This window comes from Cavia porcellus, unplaced genomic scaffold (assembly GCF_034190915.1).
Source record: "Cavia porcellus strain 051 isolate PalLab524CR breed Dunkin Hartley unplaced genomic scaffold, mCavPor4.1 scaffold_17, whole genome shotgun sequence".
Classification (NCBI taxonomy): Eukaryota; Metazoa; Chordata; class Mammalia; order Rodentia; family Caviidae; genus Cavia; species Cavia porcellus.
In genome coordinates, this window is record NW_026947500.1 from 66,963,111 (window position 1) to 66,978,522 (window position 15,412).

Below are 15,412 nucleotides of genomic sequence, written 5' to 3' on the forward strand. Positions count from 1 at the left end.
GAGGCTCTGTTACCATGACAACACTCTGGTCCTCCCACCCCCAATGGCTCCCATCACTCTGCTGGTTCTTCCAATGCTAGGCTCCCTAAAAGCACCAGAAGAGTAGGAAAGGGGCTAAGAATTTCCCCCTTGGGTCATTCATAGGTCAAGGATTCTGCCCTCTCAATCCTTAGCTCCCAGTCACTGCCCACTGTCAGCGGTCTTCCAACCACCCCATCCTTCCCCATCGGAAGGACTCCAGCCTCACAGACCTGCTGCCGTCCCATCTCCACCCACCTCTCTTCCCACCCATTCATCCGAACGCTCAATCGCCCTCACTACCCATCGGGTCCACCACTTACCATCCACCCCTGCAGCCCTTACCACCCACCCGCACAGCCCTCCCTATCCCATCCACCTGCCAGCACTCCGCACCCAGGTAGACGCCTGTTTATCCACCAGTCCGGTAACCATCCCTACAGGCATCCATCAGTTAGACGTTTCCTTGTTCTTTCCACGTGAGGACAGGGGTCTTGTCTGTCTGTCAGCTCTGAATATTAGAAGACTTCAGCAATGCACATCACCTATAACAGATCTAGACCTATCTACAGCTGTGTATTCCATTTCAATCTTATTCCACTGCAACACTGGTTTCCCGCCGGGAGCCAGGCCTTCTAGGCAGACGTTTGCAGCCCAGTTAGCCCCCTACCCAACTACTCATCAGATCGAACAACAGTCGAACGCTAACCTAGTCATGGTCTGTGGTGCCCTCCACCGTGCACCAGATTCAAGTGCCGACCCCTGTGTTCAGCCTTTTCCTGCAGGGCTCAGTCATCTTGGTACGTACTCACGCATCGTCCACCGGCTTCCCAGGCCCACGTCTGTCCTCCCTGCCGAGAGGGAGCAGACTGCAGACTAGGGGTCTAAAGGTCTCTCCTCTGGCAGTTGACAGGGTGGTGGGCTCCGGGCTCCACTGAGAAGCAGGTGGTGCCCGTCAGTTCCCTCTATTGAATGCCCTTCACTCAGGGTCTCCTATGCATTTTACAGCCGAGGCTGTGCAAGCTGTAGAGTGGGTGCCCTGCAGGGACACGGCTGCTGAGAATCCGCTTCCGTTTCCCTCCTCAGAGGGGAGAATTGGGGAGAGCGGATGAGGGGTAGCGAGGGGGCTCTGATTAGGAGCACTGAGGGGCAAAGACACCGCCAAGGATACTGAAATCGAGATTTTACTGCACAGCTTCACAGGCCTGCTTGGCCTAAGGCAGAGTCAGACCCCCCTCCCCGAGCCTCCGCTCCTGGGGCACGCTGGGGGGGATTGGGGGGGCTCAGGTGGTGTCTCCATTGACGCAGGGTGCTTGGAGAGGCAGGGGCTGGCTCAGGGACCCCGGCGTCCTCAGAACCAGCTGCAGGTCGTGGACTGAGTCCTTCAGCTGGGCCTGGGTGTGCTCCATCTTGGTCAGGCGGCGCTCCTGGGGAGGCAGCCCGGTGTGTTTGGAGCCAGGAAAGGCCCCCCACTTTGGCTCCCCCACCTCCCTGCCCTGCCTAGGGCTCTGGCCAGAGTCTCACCAGACTTTTCAACCTATGGCCTTCAGCACTGGGAAGACCGACTGCTGGATCCAGCTCCGAGGTTCTGAGGGGGTCAGAGATAAAACAGGTAAAGTCGGAGGAGGCTGAAGTACCTTTCAGGTCCAAGATAGACTGGCAGGGATCCAGAGGGCGGGGCTTAGAGGGAGGGCGGGGCCTAAATAAATCTGTAGAAAAGTCGCATCAGAGTGTTTAACAGGCAAGGAACCATCAAGTTGGGAGAAGTGGCTTAGGCTTATAAGCACTTGGGAGGCTGAGGCAGGAGGATCTCCGAAAAATTTCAAGGCCAGCCTGGGCGACCTAGTGAGACCAGCGAGACGCTGTCTCAGCCCTCCCCTTCTCCAAAACAGACAACTCTTTCAACCCTTGGGCGCAGGTGTGGGGAGTTTGGCCAGTGCTGGGAGGGCTCTTGACTTGGTAGGGGAGCACCCACCCTGAGATGGGCTTCAGCCTGGGGCTGATGGAACGGAGGGGCCTGAAGGGTGGGGCCTCTGGAGGGGCGGGTCCTCTGGGGGCGTGGTCACTACGGGGGTACAGCTCATTGGTGCGCGTCATGATGGGGGCGGAGCTAGTGGAGAGCCGCTCACCCTGCAGCGCGGAGCCCGGCGTCCAGCTCCCGCAGCTGTCCCCTTAGCTTCTCCTGCTGCTCCGTCAGGGCCCGGATGTGAGTGCTCAGAGACTCCACCAGGCGGGACAGCGCCTTTTGCTCCTCGCGCAGCGCAGCCACCTCACCCTGCAGCTCTGCCAGCTGGGGACACACAGCTGCCGTCATGGTAACCATCCTGTCCCGAGACCCTGACCTCCCAGTCCTCCACGCTTGGCCTTCCCACCGGCCTGCTGAGCTGGGGGACATCACTCCTGAGGTTCCCCAGTTAGACTATATCCAGGGTCATGCGGCTCAGCAAACGCGGTATTTGAATCCAGTGTTTTGTTTTTTGAGACAGCGTCTCACTATATAGTCCAGGTTGGCCTTGAGCTCATTTTGTAGCCCAGGCTGGTCTTGAACTCGCGGCGATCCTCCTGCCTCAGCCTCCTGAGTGCTAGATGACAGACATGCACCACTACACCCAGCTTGAACCCGGCTTTTCCTGGCCCTCCGTCCTCTCTCTGTCTCCTTCCTCTGTACTCCCAGCCCCGCTCCCAGCCCTCCCCAGGCGTGCACCTGGGCCAGACCTCACCTTGCCCATAGGCCGGCGTGTGCCCAGCACTTGCTCTTGGTCTCGTGGTGGCTGGTCCAGCTGGCGCTGCCAGGGCACCGATGGCTTCCGAGGCAGTGAGGTGGAGACCCCGGTCCAGGGCCTGCCACGGGCCGGGTGGCTCGATCTAATGGCGCCTTTGGGGCGTGGCTGGGGCCCCAGGGAGGCGTGGCGGCGGGCAGTGGGGACACTTTGTGTGCGCTGCACCGGCCGGGTCCGCCGTGGGTGTCGCTCCTCTTCCACCTGCCGCCGGGCCCAGCTCCCAGCGCCTTGAAAGGTGCGCAGGGACTGGCTCTTGATGAGAGGGCTGTGTTTGGAGAGGTCCCGGGGCGCCAGGAAGCCTGGCTTGTCCCCTGTGGAGAAGCTGGGGGAGGGATGGGAAAGCTCAGATCCCCAGGTGACCCCGTCCCCACCCTTGACCCTGATGGCATCAGGTTCTGACCTCTGACCTTGACAAGACCCTGTCCTTGACTCCCAGCTTCTATACCACCCTTTCTATGACCCTTGACCCCAGTGTGACCTTTGCTCCCCCTCCAGTCCTGTCCCTGACTTCTAACTTTGGGTTTGATCTCTGAGTCGCCCTCTTCCATCCCAATCTGCCCCATTTCATCCAGCTCCTGAGCTCAGGCTGACTCTGAGTCCCTGAACCCTGACAGAATAAGGTTCCTTGCCAGACATGGTGGCGCACACTTGTAATAGTCGCACTCAGAAGACTGAGGCAGGAGGATCACCATGAGTGTGAGGCCAGCCTGGGCTATATAGTGAGGCCTTGTCTCAAAACAAACAAACAAAAACAAAACCAAACTAAGAATATGGCCCCAGACTTCTGGCCCCAAATATGAAAAATATGACCCTAGATGTGGTAATTTTATACAATGGAGTACTACTTAGCCATGGAGACTTTTATAGGTAAATGGATGCAACTTGATACCATACTCATAAGTGAAATAAATCAGACACACATGTGTAAATGTCACTTATCTCACTATCGTGAAAAGCTGAAAGCAACAACCTATGTATATGTGTGTGTTAAGAATGTTAAAAAAGAAAATATGACCCTGCCCATAATGCCTGGCCCCTATCTATCTTGGGTCTGACCTCTGCTTATCATGTGAGCCTCCTGCTGATGTACCAGGGCTGCCTTATAACATCTCAACCATCTTGGGTCTCAACCAGGCCCCGATCTGACCCATCCACAACCTCAGACTGAATTACAGCTTTCATCTCTGATGACAAAGTTACTTTCTCCCTCTGACCTCGGAGCTGACCTCTGCCTAACCTCTCACATGACTCAGTCTGACTCTGGTACTGTCTGCCCTTGGTCTATGTAAGTGACTCCTGGACTCCTCATATAACCCTGACTCCAGCCTCTGACTTGGTCCTACACTTTTCTTTTTTGGTATCGGGGATTGAACTCATGACCTTGCACTTGCCAGGGAGGCACTTGTGCCACTGAGCTAAATCCCTATCTTTGTTGTCTTCTTGAGACAGGGTCCTGCTATGCAATTCAGGCTGGCCTGGAGCTCACTCTGTAGCCCAGGCTGGTCTCAAACTCGCAATGATCCTCCTGCCTCAGCCTCCCGAGAGCTGGGATGACAGGTGTGCACCACTGTCCTCCACTGTTTCTGACAGTGACTCCAATGTGATCGTGTCGCTGGTTCCTGACATGATCCATTTTCACCTGTGACCCCATTTGAACCCCACCCCTGCTCCCACCCACCACAACCCGGCTCAGACTCAAAGTTACCTGGTGTGGACCTGGGAAGGGGGCGATGGGAGACGCATTGGCACAGACACAGGAACAGGGCGGCCTTCCTCGATGGCTTGTAGGATGGTGGGCAGAGGTTCCAAGCTGTCACGGGTTGCCTGGTAACACACGCGAGGAGAATGCTGAGGGACTCTGGGGGCCTCCTTGCCTTCCCACCCCATGTCCAGGGCTGTGTGCTCTGGCCACACCTGGTCAAGCTCAGCGAAGATGGTGCAGAGCTGGGCATGCAGGACAGCCAGCTGGAAGGCCAGGTCGCTGCTGCCCTGGTAACCGCTGGGTGCGGCATCCACGTCAGTCGTGGCCACCTGGTCTAGGAAGCGCTGCATGGCTGGCCCGTGATCCTCCAGAAAGCTATTCATGAAGCCCATGTAGGCTTCTTTCTCACCGAATCTAGGTTGAGCCACAATGGATCAGTGCACTCTGTCAGGCACCTGCCACCCCCCCCCAGCAGGGGCCCTGACACCTACGGGGCACAGTTGGCGAGATTCTGGATGACTTTGGCGATCAGCGTGAGGGTGCGGGCTGGGTTTGACTCTGGGTGTTCCGGAGCCAGGCCGAAGAGGCTGGGTGCCAGGATGGCCGGGCACAGGAGCCGCAGGAAAAGGGAGGCACACACCAGGCGGGGGCCCAGTGCCTCGGAGCCACATGCTTTGCACGCTTCTCGCCAGCCTGAAAACACAGCAGCCAGCTCTGCCGGAAACCACCTGGGGCGGGAGAGGCAATGGTCAGAGGAGGTGGCTATGGATGTAGGGTCACCATGATTATGGTCATGTGGCTTATCCAGGACCCTCCACAAAACTATTCATGAAGCCTGTGGAGGTTTCTTAGTGAACCCAGGGTCTGGGGTCCAGGGCCTGGGACTTCTGGGGTGACAGGCTTGGATATCTTGGGGATGTGGGTGAGACCCCGCTGGGTCAGGATTCACAGTGTAGTTATTAGGGCAACTTCTGGAGTCAGTACCCTTCTATTTGGGGTTATAGACAAGATCACATGGGGACAGAAGTTGTGATATGAGGATATGAGGCTGGGGTGCCAGAGTACATATAAAGTAGGATGGGGTTAGAGATACAGGGTCATCGAGCGTCAGAGGTCATGAGACTGGCTTGTAAATTAACCTGGTCCAGGGATTGGAGCTGGGCATGTAATGCTTGCAAATATAGAAGCTGAGGCAGGAGGATTGCTGTGAATTCGAGGCCAGCCTGGGCTACAAAATGAGTTCAAGGTGAACCTGAACTGCATAATAAAACCCTGCCTCAAAAAGACAGGAAAAAAAAAAAAAGCCCAGGGACTGGAATCCCAGGTGACTTGTGATCCATTGCCCTGGATTTGGAGTACATGGTCCATTCCGGTCAGAGGTCATGGGGTCAGGGGTATGCATCATCTGGATGCAGAGGTTATAGAATTAAAGTCTTAAAAGTTAAGGGTAAAGTGGTAGGGAATTGAGGTTGGGGTAACCCTTGGTTAGAGGGCAAGGCACTGGATCCCAGATTGGTTGGGGTCAGGTGGTATGGCTTTGAGGCTAGGATTCCCCGGTATAGCAAATACAACATCAGGACACTCAGCTGGACTTGGCTTTCACATAAGCTATTAATATATATATATATATATATATATATATATTTAGTATAAGTATGTCCCAAGTCGAGAACCATAGTTAATGAGTGTCGTGTATTTTATCTGGTAACTCCAACTGGGAGGTCACTGTGCTCATGATTAGCAGAGCAGCTGAAAGGCAGGGGTGGGCTCAGGTGCTGGGCCCCTGATTCTCACTCGTAGGAGTGGACGATGGTTTCAAAGACCTCCTCACAGCTGTCCCGAAGTCTGGCTTGGTGCTTGGGCAGCTCCGAGGCAGGGCACTTGCTGGGGTCCACCTCACAGTCTTCGGTGGAAGCACAGAGATGCCGTACGACCTGCCCTGCAGCCCAGCGCAGCCAAAGTGTTCAAAACAAAAGCCACTACATCCAGCCTCCAACCCTATCCCTGACTTAGTCCAGAGGCCCCTAGCATCTTAAGAAATTTCTAATTACCCGACCCCCAGCACTCTAAAAGCTGCTACCACCCGATTCCAGCTTTTAAGGTTACCTAGAGCACCCTAAACTCCTCTGGGATCCCACGTGCCACCCAGCAGGACTCTGATGCCAGCCCCCTTCCGCAAACTCACCCAGCGTCTCCTGGAGGTAATCCTGCGCCACCAGCTTCATGTACTCGTCAATGGCCTTGGTGGCTAATGTGTTTTCTCGGAACAGCAGCGCCTCACGGCCTCCACACCGCGCCAGCTCCGCGGTGCCCAGATCCGTCACCAATGCCTGCTTAGGGCAGGGGGCCCATCCTTCACACCTGGCGCACAGGTTTGGGCCCTCCGCCCTCCTTGCTGATACTCGGGTCTGGCTCTCCCGGCTGGGGATTTTAACGGAGGCCAGAACCTCCACCTCCCATGGCAGCGAAGCAAGCCATTAGCAGGGAGGCTCAACTCCTACCCCCTTCTCGCAGGTGTGGCTCAGGCCCCGCCCCTGGTAGTCCCGCCCCTCGCAGGTGTAGCTCAGGCCCCGCCCGGTAGCCCCGCCCCTCGCAGGTGTGGCTCAGGCCCCGCCCCTGGTAGTCCCGCCCCTCGCAGGTGTGGCTCAGGCCCCGCCCAGCCGGCCCCGCCCTCGCAGGTGTAGCTCAGGCCCCGCCCCAGGCAGCCCGGCCCTCCAGGTGGCGTTGCCCCCCACCCTGCTCCCGTCCCCTCCCCGCCCCAGGGCTCTCCATCCCGGCTCCCACCGCACCTGCGCCCGGCCGGTGGCCCGCAGCACGCGCACCATGACGGCCGCCAGCTCCTCCTTGGCCTGGGCGGGCAGCGCGGGCTCCAGTGCCCCGCACAGGCGCGCGTAGTGGAAGGTCAGGAACTCCGCCAGCTCCTTGTAGCGCTCGGACCGCAGCACGCGCAGGCGGCGCGCCCGCACCCGCGCCCGCAGCGCCGCCCCGGCCGGCGCCCCGCGCAGCGGGAACCAGCGCTCCAGGCCGGCGGGGGGCGCGCGGGGGGCGCTCACCTCCTCCAGCGCCAGCGCCGCGCGGCCCAGGGCTGTGCCCGCCGGGCCGGCTCCGCGCAGCCGCAGCGACAGGCGCCGGGCGGGCGGCAGCGCTTCGAAGTGGAAGCGCTCGGCCCAGAAGAGCGGGCCCGGGCCGGAGCGCGCAGCCGTGCGCGCCAGCAGCGAGCCGTCCAGCCAGAGCTCGGCGCGCACGCCCTGCGCCCCCGCCGGCCGGGGCAGCCCCTTGGCCTCGTGCACCCACACGCTCAGCCACGTCTCCTCGCGCTCGGCGGTATCCTGCGGGGGACAGGGAGCGGGAGCGTCGGGGGACTTGGGGCTCGTGGCAGGCGCCGGGGTAGAAGGATGCAGCCTTGCCGCGCGCGATAGCGCACGCCACTCATCCCAAGCGCTCGGGAGGCGGAGGCAGGAGGATCGTCTCAAAAGTCCTGTCTCAAAACATCAACCAACCCCAACCAACCAAAACACAAAACAAAAAACCCGGAAGAGCCGGACGTGGTGGCACAAGCTTGTAATCCCAGCACTCGGGAGGCTGAGGCAGGAGGATCACTGCGAATTCGAGGCCAGCCTGGACTGCATAGCGAGACCCTGTCTCAAAAAGACACACACACACACACACACAACCAAACCAGAAGGGGCCTCTCTAAGTGGTTGCAAAGGTGGGGCAGTGTGTTTAGGGGTAAAGGTTAAGGCCCGTGCATAGCCGGGAGCCAGTGGGCAGGGCCTCCGCGTCTCTATTCCCCCACCTCCGGCAATGACCTGGCTCGGCTGGAAGTGGCGACGAAGGTCCTCGATCCAGCGATCTCTCTCAGCCGCCGAGCGACAGGAGAAGCATCGGCTCCCACCCACCCACGTCACCTGTCCAGTCAAGGAATCGGGGGTCAGGCCAGAGCATCCGGAATGCGACTGTAGGGGACGGGGTGGCCCAAACGTACCTGGAAGCAGTGGGGCTCCCCCAGGAGACTGGGGTGCAGCGGCCAGACCCGCACGTCCCGCTCCGCATCGAGGTCCAGCTCGGAGATGGTGACCAACGATTCTCTAGAGCCCAGAGTGCTGGGGGACCTGGGTTTGGGGTGGGCGAGCAAACAAACGGTCATCCTTCGCTGCCCTCCTCATGCCCCGCAGCCTGAAGGTAGAGGACAGCCAGGGACTTGCTCCGAAACGGGATCCCGCCTCTGTCCTGGTCTCAGGCACCCCCATGCCCTGGTCTCTGACTGCCCTGTGGGTAGGAGGGGGCTGGGGAGCAGATGGATCGCCGGCCCTCACACTGAGCTTGCTGCAGGCCTGGTGCTTTTTATTTTTTATTTAGAAACACGGTCTGGCTAAGTGACTGAGTTGCCCAGGCTGGGCTTGAACTTGTGATCCTCCTGCCTCAGCCAGCCTTCCAGAGTGCTGGGATGACAGGCGTGCACCACCATGCCCTGCTCTTACTGCTTTTAAAACAAACCCGGCTCTTTGTGGTGACCCCATAGGACTTGGAAAGTCCAGCCCTTGCCACTTTTGATCTCATCTCCCTCCATGTCACCCCTCAGTTTCTGAACTCTTGTGTTTGTGCCTCTCAGCCTCTCAGGCATTGCCTGCTGTTCCCTCTGCCTGGAATGCTTTTCCCATTGCCTCTCAGCCTGGGTAACTTCCATCCCTCCTAGGAATCCTTCTCTGGCCTTTCCAGGCCGGGGCGTTGACTAAGTTCTCAGTTCAGAGCTCTCTTCCAGCCTTCAGCAACGGGCTGGCACTGTGCTGGTCTTTCTGACCCAGCTTCACCTGGGGGGAGGAGGAGGGGAGGGAGGGGGAGGAGGAGGGGGAGGAGGGGGGGGAGGGAGGGTAAGGGAGGGGGAGGGGAGGGGGAGGGGAGGGGGAGGGGAGGAGAGGAGGGGGAGGGGAGGGGGAGGAAGGGTGCCTGGCAGGGCCACGGCAAGCTGCAGCTTCTCAGAGGCCCTTACCCATCCCGGGGGACGCTGGCTCCCAGGTCCGACCTGGATTTTTTCTTCTCCTTCAGTCTCTTGAGCAAGCCCTGGAGGAAAGTGGGTGCCAGGTGGTCAGAAATCTGGGCGCCTTCCTGAGCCCCTCCCTTCCGGGAGAGGGGAAGGCTCTGCTGGTCCCTAGGGAGCCAGACCAGGCTCAGGCTGCATCAGCAGCAGTAAATGAGGGCCACCAGCTTGTGGCCTCTTCTTCCTCCTTTCTTTTTGTTTTTTGAGGGAGGGTTTTACTAGGCTCACACTGGCCTCTTGAACTCAGGATTGCCTTGCATCAGCTTCCCAAGTGCTGGGATTAGAGGTGTGAGCCACCACGCCCAGCCAGCTCACGTTTCCATAAAGCCCTGAACAGTAAAGGATTCTCCACCGACTGTTTGTAAACCGACCCCAGCGGGGAGTCTCCTCATGAGCTCTGGCAGATCAGGGACACAGCGGCCCAGAGAAGGTCTGCCGGCCCCAGGTCAGCCTGGACCACGGATGGCCCTTGCTCACCCCCACCTCCACCCCCTGCTTCCACTGGGCCGCCTCACCCGAACATTGTGGACCTGGCTGGAGCCAGCGGCCTCTGGCTCGGTCTTTCCAGGGGTTCGATCTGCGGGGGAGTTCAGAGGTGGGAGGTAAGGGGTTAAAGTCAGCTTTGATTCTGCCCCACCTTGAGAGGTTCCCAAACACCCCAGCCTCCTGCATCCCAAACTCACCTGGGTCCCTGAGATTTCCCACAGCTGCTTGTATGCTGCCTCCCGAGCTAGCGCTCCCCGCCCGGGGTCGTCGAGGACCCTGTTGTGGGAGGGTGGGAGGGGGTGGTCAGAAAGGTGAGGGGTAGGTGGGGACCCTGCCCACCTCTGTGGAGTCCCCGTCCCTCCCTGGGCCCCGAACCCCTCACACCTCCTCTTCACTTCTAATGTGCACCAGCTTTCCATCCAGCAGGGTGAAGCCCCCGATGTCCCAGACAGGCACATCCGGGGTGGGGGCCTCGGGGATCTGGGGGCCCAGCGGCTCCGGCTCCAGCTCTGGCTCTGGGAAGAGGAGGGGTTACTGGGGGACCTCCGGGCTCTTCCCTCCCATCTCTGATCGGAAGGCTTCTGAGGTGCCCCATCCAGCAACCCCATCACTGCTGGCCCTGGATGAGTCTCGGCTGCTGTCCGAGCTTTGCCCCCACCGTCCACCTGCTCCGCGCCCAGCACTGCATGTGCCTCTTACTCCTCCAAAAGCCACTCAAGGGGCCACAGTCACCCTTGAGTCACTTGCTCAGGGTCACACCGTTGGTGAGGACTGAGCTGGGCCTCAGACACAAGCATTTTTTCTGAAGCAAGACATTGGGTCGGTCCAAGATGCTAAATGGCAGGACAGGTCGCTGGGGGTCATCCCAGGACTCAGGAGGCAGAGGCAGGAGGATCACCACAAGTTTGAGGCAGCCTGGACTGCACAGCGTGTTGAAGGCCTGCCTGGCCTACATAGGGAGACCATGTCTCAAAGAAACAACAGTGACAATAAACAGGGCAGCTCTGGGAGGCTGAGGCAGGAGGACTCCAAGGTTGGGCAGTTTACCAAGACTTTGCCTCGAATAAGTAAATAAATCAAATCCTGGGGATGTAGCTCAGTGCAAAGGCCTGGGTTTAATCCTCAATACAGACAAAAACAAACATGAACAAAACCACAGACAACACCCTTGGTTCCTTACCTAAACAACTAAATCTAAAGGTGGAAAGTGTCAGTCAGTGTTTAAAAAAGGAACAGAAAACCTCAGGGTAGGCAACAGTCTTTTTCTGGAGAAATAGTAGAATTTCCTAAATCAAAGAGGCCCTCCAGGAGGAGTGGGGCCTGAGGTCTTAAACAGGAGGCTGGATGCACACCTGTCATCCCAGCACTGGGGAGGCTGAGGCAGGAAGATCTCTACAAGTTCGAGGTCAGCCTGGGAGGGGATGGGCAAGGCCCAGCAAAATAAAGGGAAGGACAAGGAGGCCTCCAGGCTACAGAGGCTAGAAGGGAAGGTCCCTGCAGAGAGAAATATGGTTTGGGGGACGCGGGGGAGGGTTTTACAGTGGGGGCACCAGCAGCGCTGAGCGGGGACCGATCAGACAAGCGGCAGCTCACATTAGACAGCTGTCTCTGGATGCCACGCAGAGGGCGAACCCCGATCCCCAGCAGCGGGTTAAGCGGTCCCCCAGCAAAACGCACAAGTGAGCTGGCGAGAGAGGCAGCTCTCCCACGAGGACGCTGCGTTCCCCAGTCTTACCGCTAGGGGCAGCAAATGACCTCGCCTTGGGGACGGGTCACCAGAACCGCGCCTGGCTCTGGGCTGGCGCAGCGCTGTGCGTGTGAAGCCGCGTTGCCTCCATTCGCTTTCTACATCCAGCTCCGTGACCCTGAGCACCCATTCTGTCCTTTCTCTCTGAGGCAAGGTCTCTATGCAGCTCAGGCTGGCTTTGAGCTCACTTTGGAGCCCAGGCTGGTCTCGAACTCAAAATGATCCTCCTGCCTCAGCCTCCAGAGTGCTGGAGTGACAGGCGTGCATCACCATGGTGGCCTTCTCCTGTCATTTTCTGTTGACTTTTTTTTTCTATTGTCACTCTGTCTCCCGCGAGCACGGTGGGGCAGGGCTGTCATGTCTTAGGTATCAACCAGAGACTGGCACACATTAAATATGCTCCACTGCGCCCTGCCAGATGCACTGACCAAAAGAACACGAACTAACGAGAGAACATGCTTTTTTCGACGTAGTGAGCTTCAGGACCATTTAACAGATGGGGTAGCCTGGCGTGGTAGCTGTCACACCTGTCATCCCAGTGCTCGGGAGGCTGAGGCAGGAGGATCGTTTTGAGTTCAAGACCAGCCTGGGCTCCAAAGTGAGCTCAAGGCCAACCTGAGCTGCATAGAGAGAGCCTGTCTCAAACAAACAAACAAACAAACAAGCAGGTAGGGTAACCGGGCATGGTAGTGCACGCCTGTTTTCTCCAAACTCAGGAGGCTGAGGCAGGAGGATCTCTGTGAGCTCAGGGCCTGCTTGGGCTACCTAGTAAGACCTTGTCTCCAAAAGAAAATAAGGAAACAAAAACTGGTGGGGAAGCTGAGCTCAGGGGAGCGAACAGACTGAGTTCTGAGGCCAGAAGGCAGGAGAGGCTGAGTCTGGGCCTGCGGACCCAGCAGGGACCAGTCGGAGCCAAGAGCCACTGGGCATCTGGACACCACCCCGAGTCACAGTGGCGTGGTGAGAGGTCCCCCGTCCCTCTCGCAGGCTGCAATGGGGGTTCCCGGCTACCCCTTCTCCCCACAGCACCCCGCTTTAGGGGGAAGAAGGAAGAGGGCTACTGGGCCTCCGCCACTTCCTGCCGGGCTTCTGTGCTCCCCACAACTTCCTGTGTCTAGAGGGCGATGAGCCTGGGGCAGACAAACTCGGAGCATCCGGCTGTGCAGCGCCCCCCCCCCATCACCCCCACACAGTGCAGGGTCTGGGGCGCCTACCTGAGGCCTCCGGCTCTGGCTCGGGCTCCGGCTCCGGGGCTGTGCTCTTGGAACGACTCCAGAGGGGCTTGGAGAGCCGCAGACGACCGCTCCGGGATTCTTTGGGGGGTGCGGAGAGCACCCGGCGGAACAGCGACCGGGGGGCCGGCTGGCTGCTCACCATGGGCTCCTGGTGGCTCAGCGCTCTTCCCCAGCCGGCCAGGCGGCCCCAGCGGAAGCCTCCGGCCGCCTTCTCCCCGCTGCCCCCCTGGTGCCAGCGGTAGGAGGTCAGCAGAGAGGGGGCCGAGGACTGGGCTTGGCAGAGCTGGCTCGGGGCCGGTGAGTCCATGGCGCAGGTGACCCTGGGGACGAGACGGTGACATCTGTGCCTGCTGTCTGGCCGCAGACCGTCCTCAGCTCTGTCCCCTCTCTGCTCACAGCTGTGCCTCCAGGGAACCCCTCTGGGGCCATGCACCCTCCTCTCCCTTACCTTGATTTCCTGGCCAGCCCCAGCATCCGCAGCCGTCTGCACCAGCCTGGCTTCCTCCCACTGAGCCCAATTCCACGTGACCCTAGCGGCCCTACCCCACCCCACAGCCAGGCTGCAAGGGCACTGCAGGGGCAGGATGCAGGGTGGGGTGGAGGGGAGGTGGCAGAGGGGGCAGGCTCGAAGGTCTGGCCAGAATCCCTCGCTGACCCGGAGGCCACACCTGGGCTTCTCCTGGAGCCTGACTTGTGTCTTCTGCAAAGGGGTCACATGCTAGTTAGTGCTGGCCAGGTTCGGAGCACCCAGAGTTCTCCTGTGCAGCTGGTCGCGTTTATCCAGGTTGGAGAGCTGTTTGGCCTGATCTCCTTAAGGAATAGATGGTTTTAAACTGGACGCGGTGACACATGCCTGTCACCTCAGTACTTGGGAGGCTGAGGCAGGAGGATCATTCATGAGTTCAAGGCCAGCCTGGACTGCGGAGCAACACTCTTATTTTTTTTTATTATTATTTTTTTGAGACAGGGTCTCACTGTGTTGTTTAGGCTGGCCTTGAATTCATAATGTAGCCCAGGCTGGCTTCAGATTCACAGGGATCCACCTACCGCAGCCCAAGTGCTGGGATTACAGCTGTGTGCCACCAGGCCTGGATTTTTTTTCATTAAAGAATTGACTTTTTTTTTTTTTTGTCTTTTTGAGACAGGGTCTCTACGCAGTTCAGATTGGCTTTGAGCTCACTATGTAGCCCAGGCTGGTCTCAAACTCGCAACAATCCTCCTGCCTCAGCCTCCCGAGTGCTGGGATTACAGGCATGAGCCACCACACCCACATCCACACAGGGCTAAGAATAGATTTTAAAATCTTTATCATGATGTCTTTATTACAGTGGAATACTATGCAACAATGACAAAGAAATATTGAATGACTGACCTTAGATCAGCTCAACTGGATCATGACCTCGATGGCAGAGCCAAAAAGAAAACAAAATCCAAAACACATAACTTAGTCCCTGTCTCAGAATATAAAAGAGTGGAGGATGTAGCTGAGGGAGAAGACCCTGGGTTACATCCCCAATACCACCCCACCCCAAGCACCAGGAAATGTGTATGTCGTGGGTTTCCATCATGCAAGGTCCCAAGCAGGACTGGGGAAGGAGAATTCTTCCGGCTGGGGATTGAATCCAGGGCCTTATGCACACAAGGCCAGAGTTCTACCACGAAGCCACATCGCCAGCCCCGAAGGAGAATTCTGGGAGCTGGTTTTATTTTTCAGATTAGGGTCTCGCTATGTAACCCACGCTGGCCTCGAGTTCACTAACCCAGGCAGGCTGAGAACTCACAGTGGTCTTCCTGCCTCAGCCTACTAAGTGCTGGAATTACAGCTTCACTAAGCTTGGTCTTTTCTTTTCTTTTTTTTTAGTAGATGTGACATTCACATAACTCAAATTTAACACATTCTACTTTTGGGCTGAATGTGGGTTTCATGGGTGTGACTGGTCGTGAAATTCATTAAGCAATATATTTTGATTTTGGTTTTTTGTTTTGTTTTGTGCCAGGAATTGAACTCAGGACTTTTCCAAGCAGGTGCTTGTGCCACTGAGCTATCTCCCTGGCCAAAGCAATATATTTGATTTGCTGTCCTGTACTTTATACCTCAATAAATATTTTCTTAACTCTTTTTTTTTTTTTGGTCTTTTGAGACAGGGTCTCACTACGCATTTCAGAATGGCCTTGGGCTCACTTTGTAGCCCAGGCTGGTCTCAAACTCACAATGATCCTCCTGCCTCAGCCTCCCGAGTGCTGGGATGACAGGCATGAGCCACCACGCTCGGCTGATAAAAATTTTTTTGAAAAGAAAAAAAAAAGGCTGGGAGCTGGGTGTGGTGGTAGATGCCTGTCACCCCAGCACTCTTGGGAGGCGTAGACAGGAGGGTTGCCATGAGTCTGAGCATGGGCAAAAACTGA

At 57.9% G+C, this 15,412-nt stretch overlaps 1 protein-coding gene across 2 annotated transcripts; it reads right to left on the bottom strand.

Annotated features, from left to right (window-relative positions):
• Window positions 1–1,186: 1,186 nt before the first annotated feature.
• On the bottom strand, window positions 1,187–13,579 carry Rasal3 (RAS protein activator like 3). 2 transcript variants are annotated; one of them, XM_013157030.3, is made up of 18 exons: window positions 13,455–13,579; window positions 12,986–13,326; window positions 10,409–10,539; window positions 10,222–10,300; window positions 10,054–10,115; window positions 9,491–9,561; window positions 8,486–8,612; window positions 8,310–8,408; window positions 7,290–7,829; window positions 6,686–6,830; window positions 6,295–6,439; window positions 4,992–5,228; window positions 4,713–4,914; window positions 4,504–4,622; window positions 2,739–3,120; window positions 2,148–2,308; window positions 1,543–1,606; window positions 1,187–1,445 (listed from the first exon to the last, which is right to left on the bottom strand). In XM_013157030.3, exons 1-18 carry the CDS (start codon window positions 13,478–13,480, stop codon window positions 1,302–1,304), a joined length of 3,075 nt encoding a protein of 1,024 aa, XP_013012484.1. In that variant the 5' UTR covers window positions 13,481–13,579; the 3' UTR covers window positions 1,187–1,301. The 2 variants fall into 2 exon arrangements, 1 of the variants encoding a protein (XP_013012484.1); XR_010040373.1 differs by having other exon boundaries at window positions 1,322–1,445; window positions 2,148–2,322; window positions 13,455–13,561.
• Window positions 13,580–15,412: the final 1,833 nt, after the last annotated feature.

What these genes read in the sequence shown, in the direction of transcription:
- Rasal3 (XM_013157030.3), bottom strand. Translation starts at nt 13,480, where the DNA reads ATGCTGGGGCTGGCCAGGAAATCAAG. An exon ending in ACCATCGTCCACTCCTACGA is followed by an intron (nt 5,229 to 6,294) that starts GTGAGAATCAGG and finishes CTCCCGCCCCAG; the next exon opens with GTGGTTTCCGGCAGAGCTGG. An exon ending in GCCATAGGTTGAAAAGTCTG is followed by an intron (nt 1,446 to 1,542) that starts GTGAGACTCTGG and finishes CTGCCTCCCCAG; the next exon opens with GAGCGCCGCCTGACCAAGAT.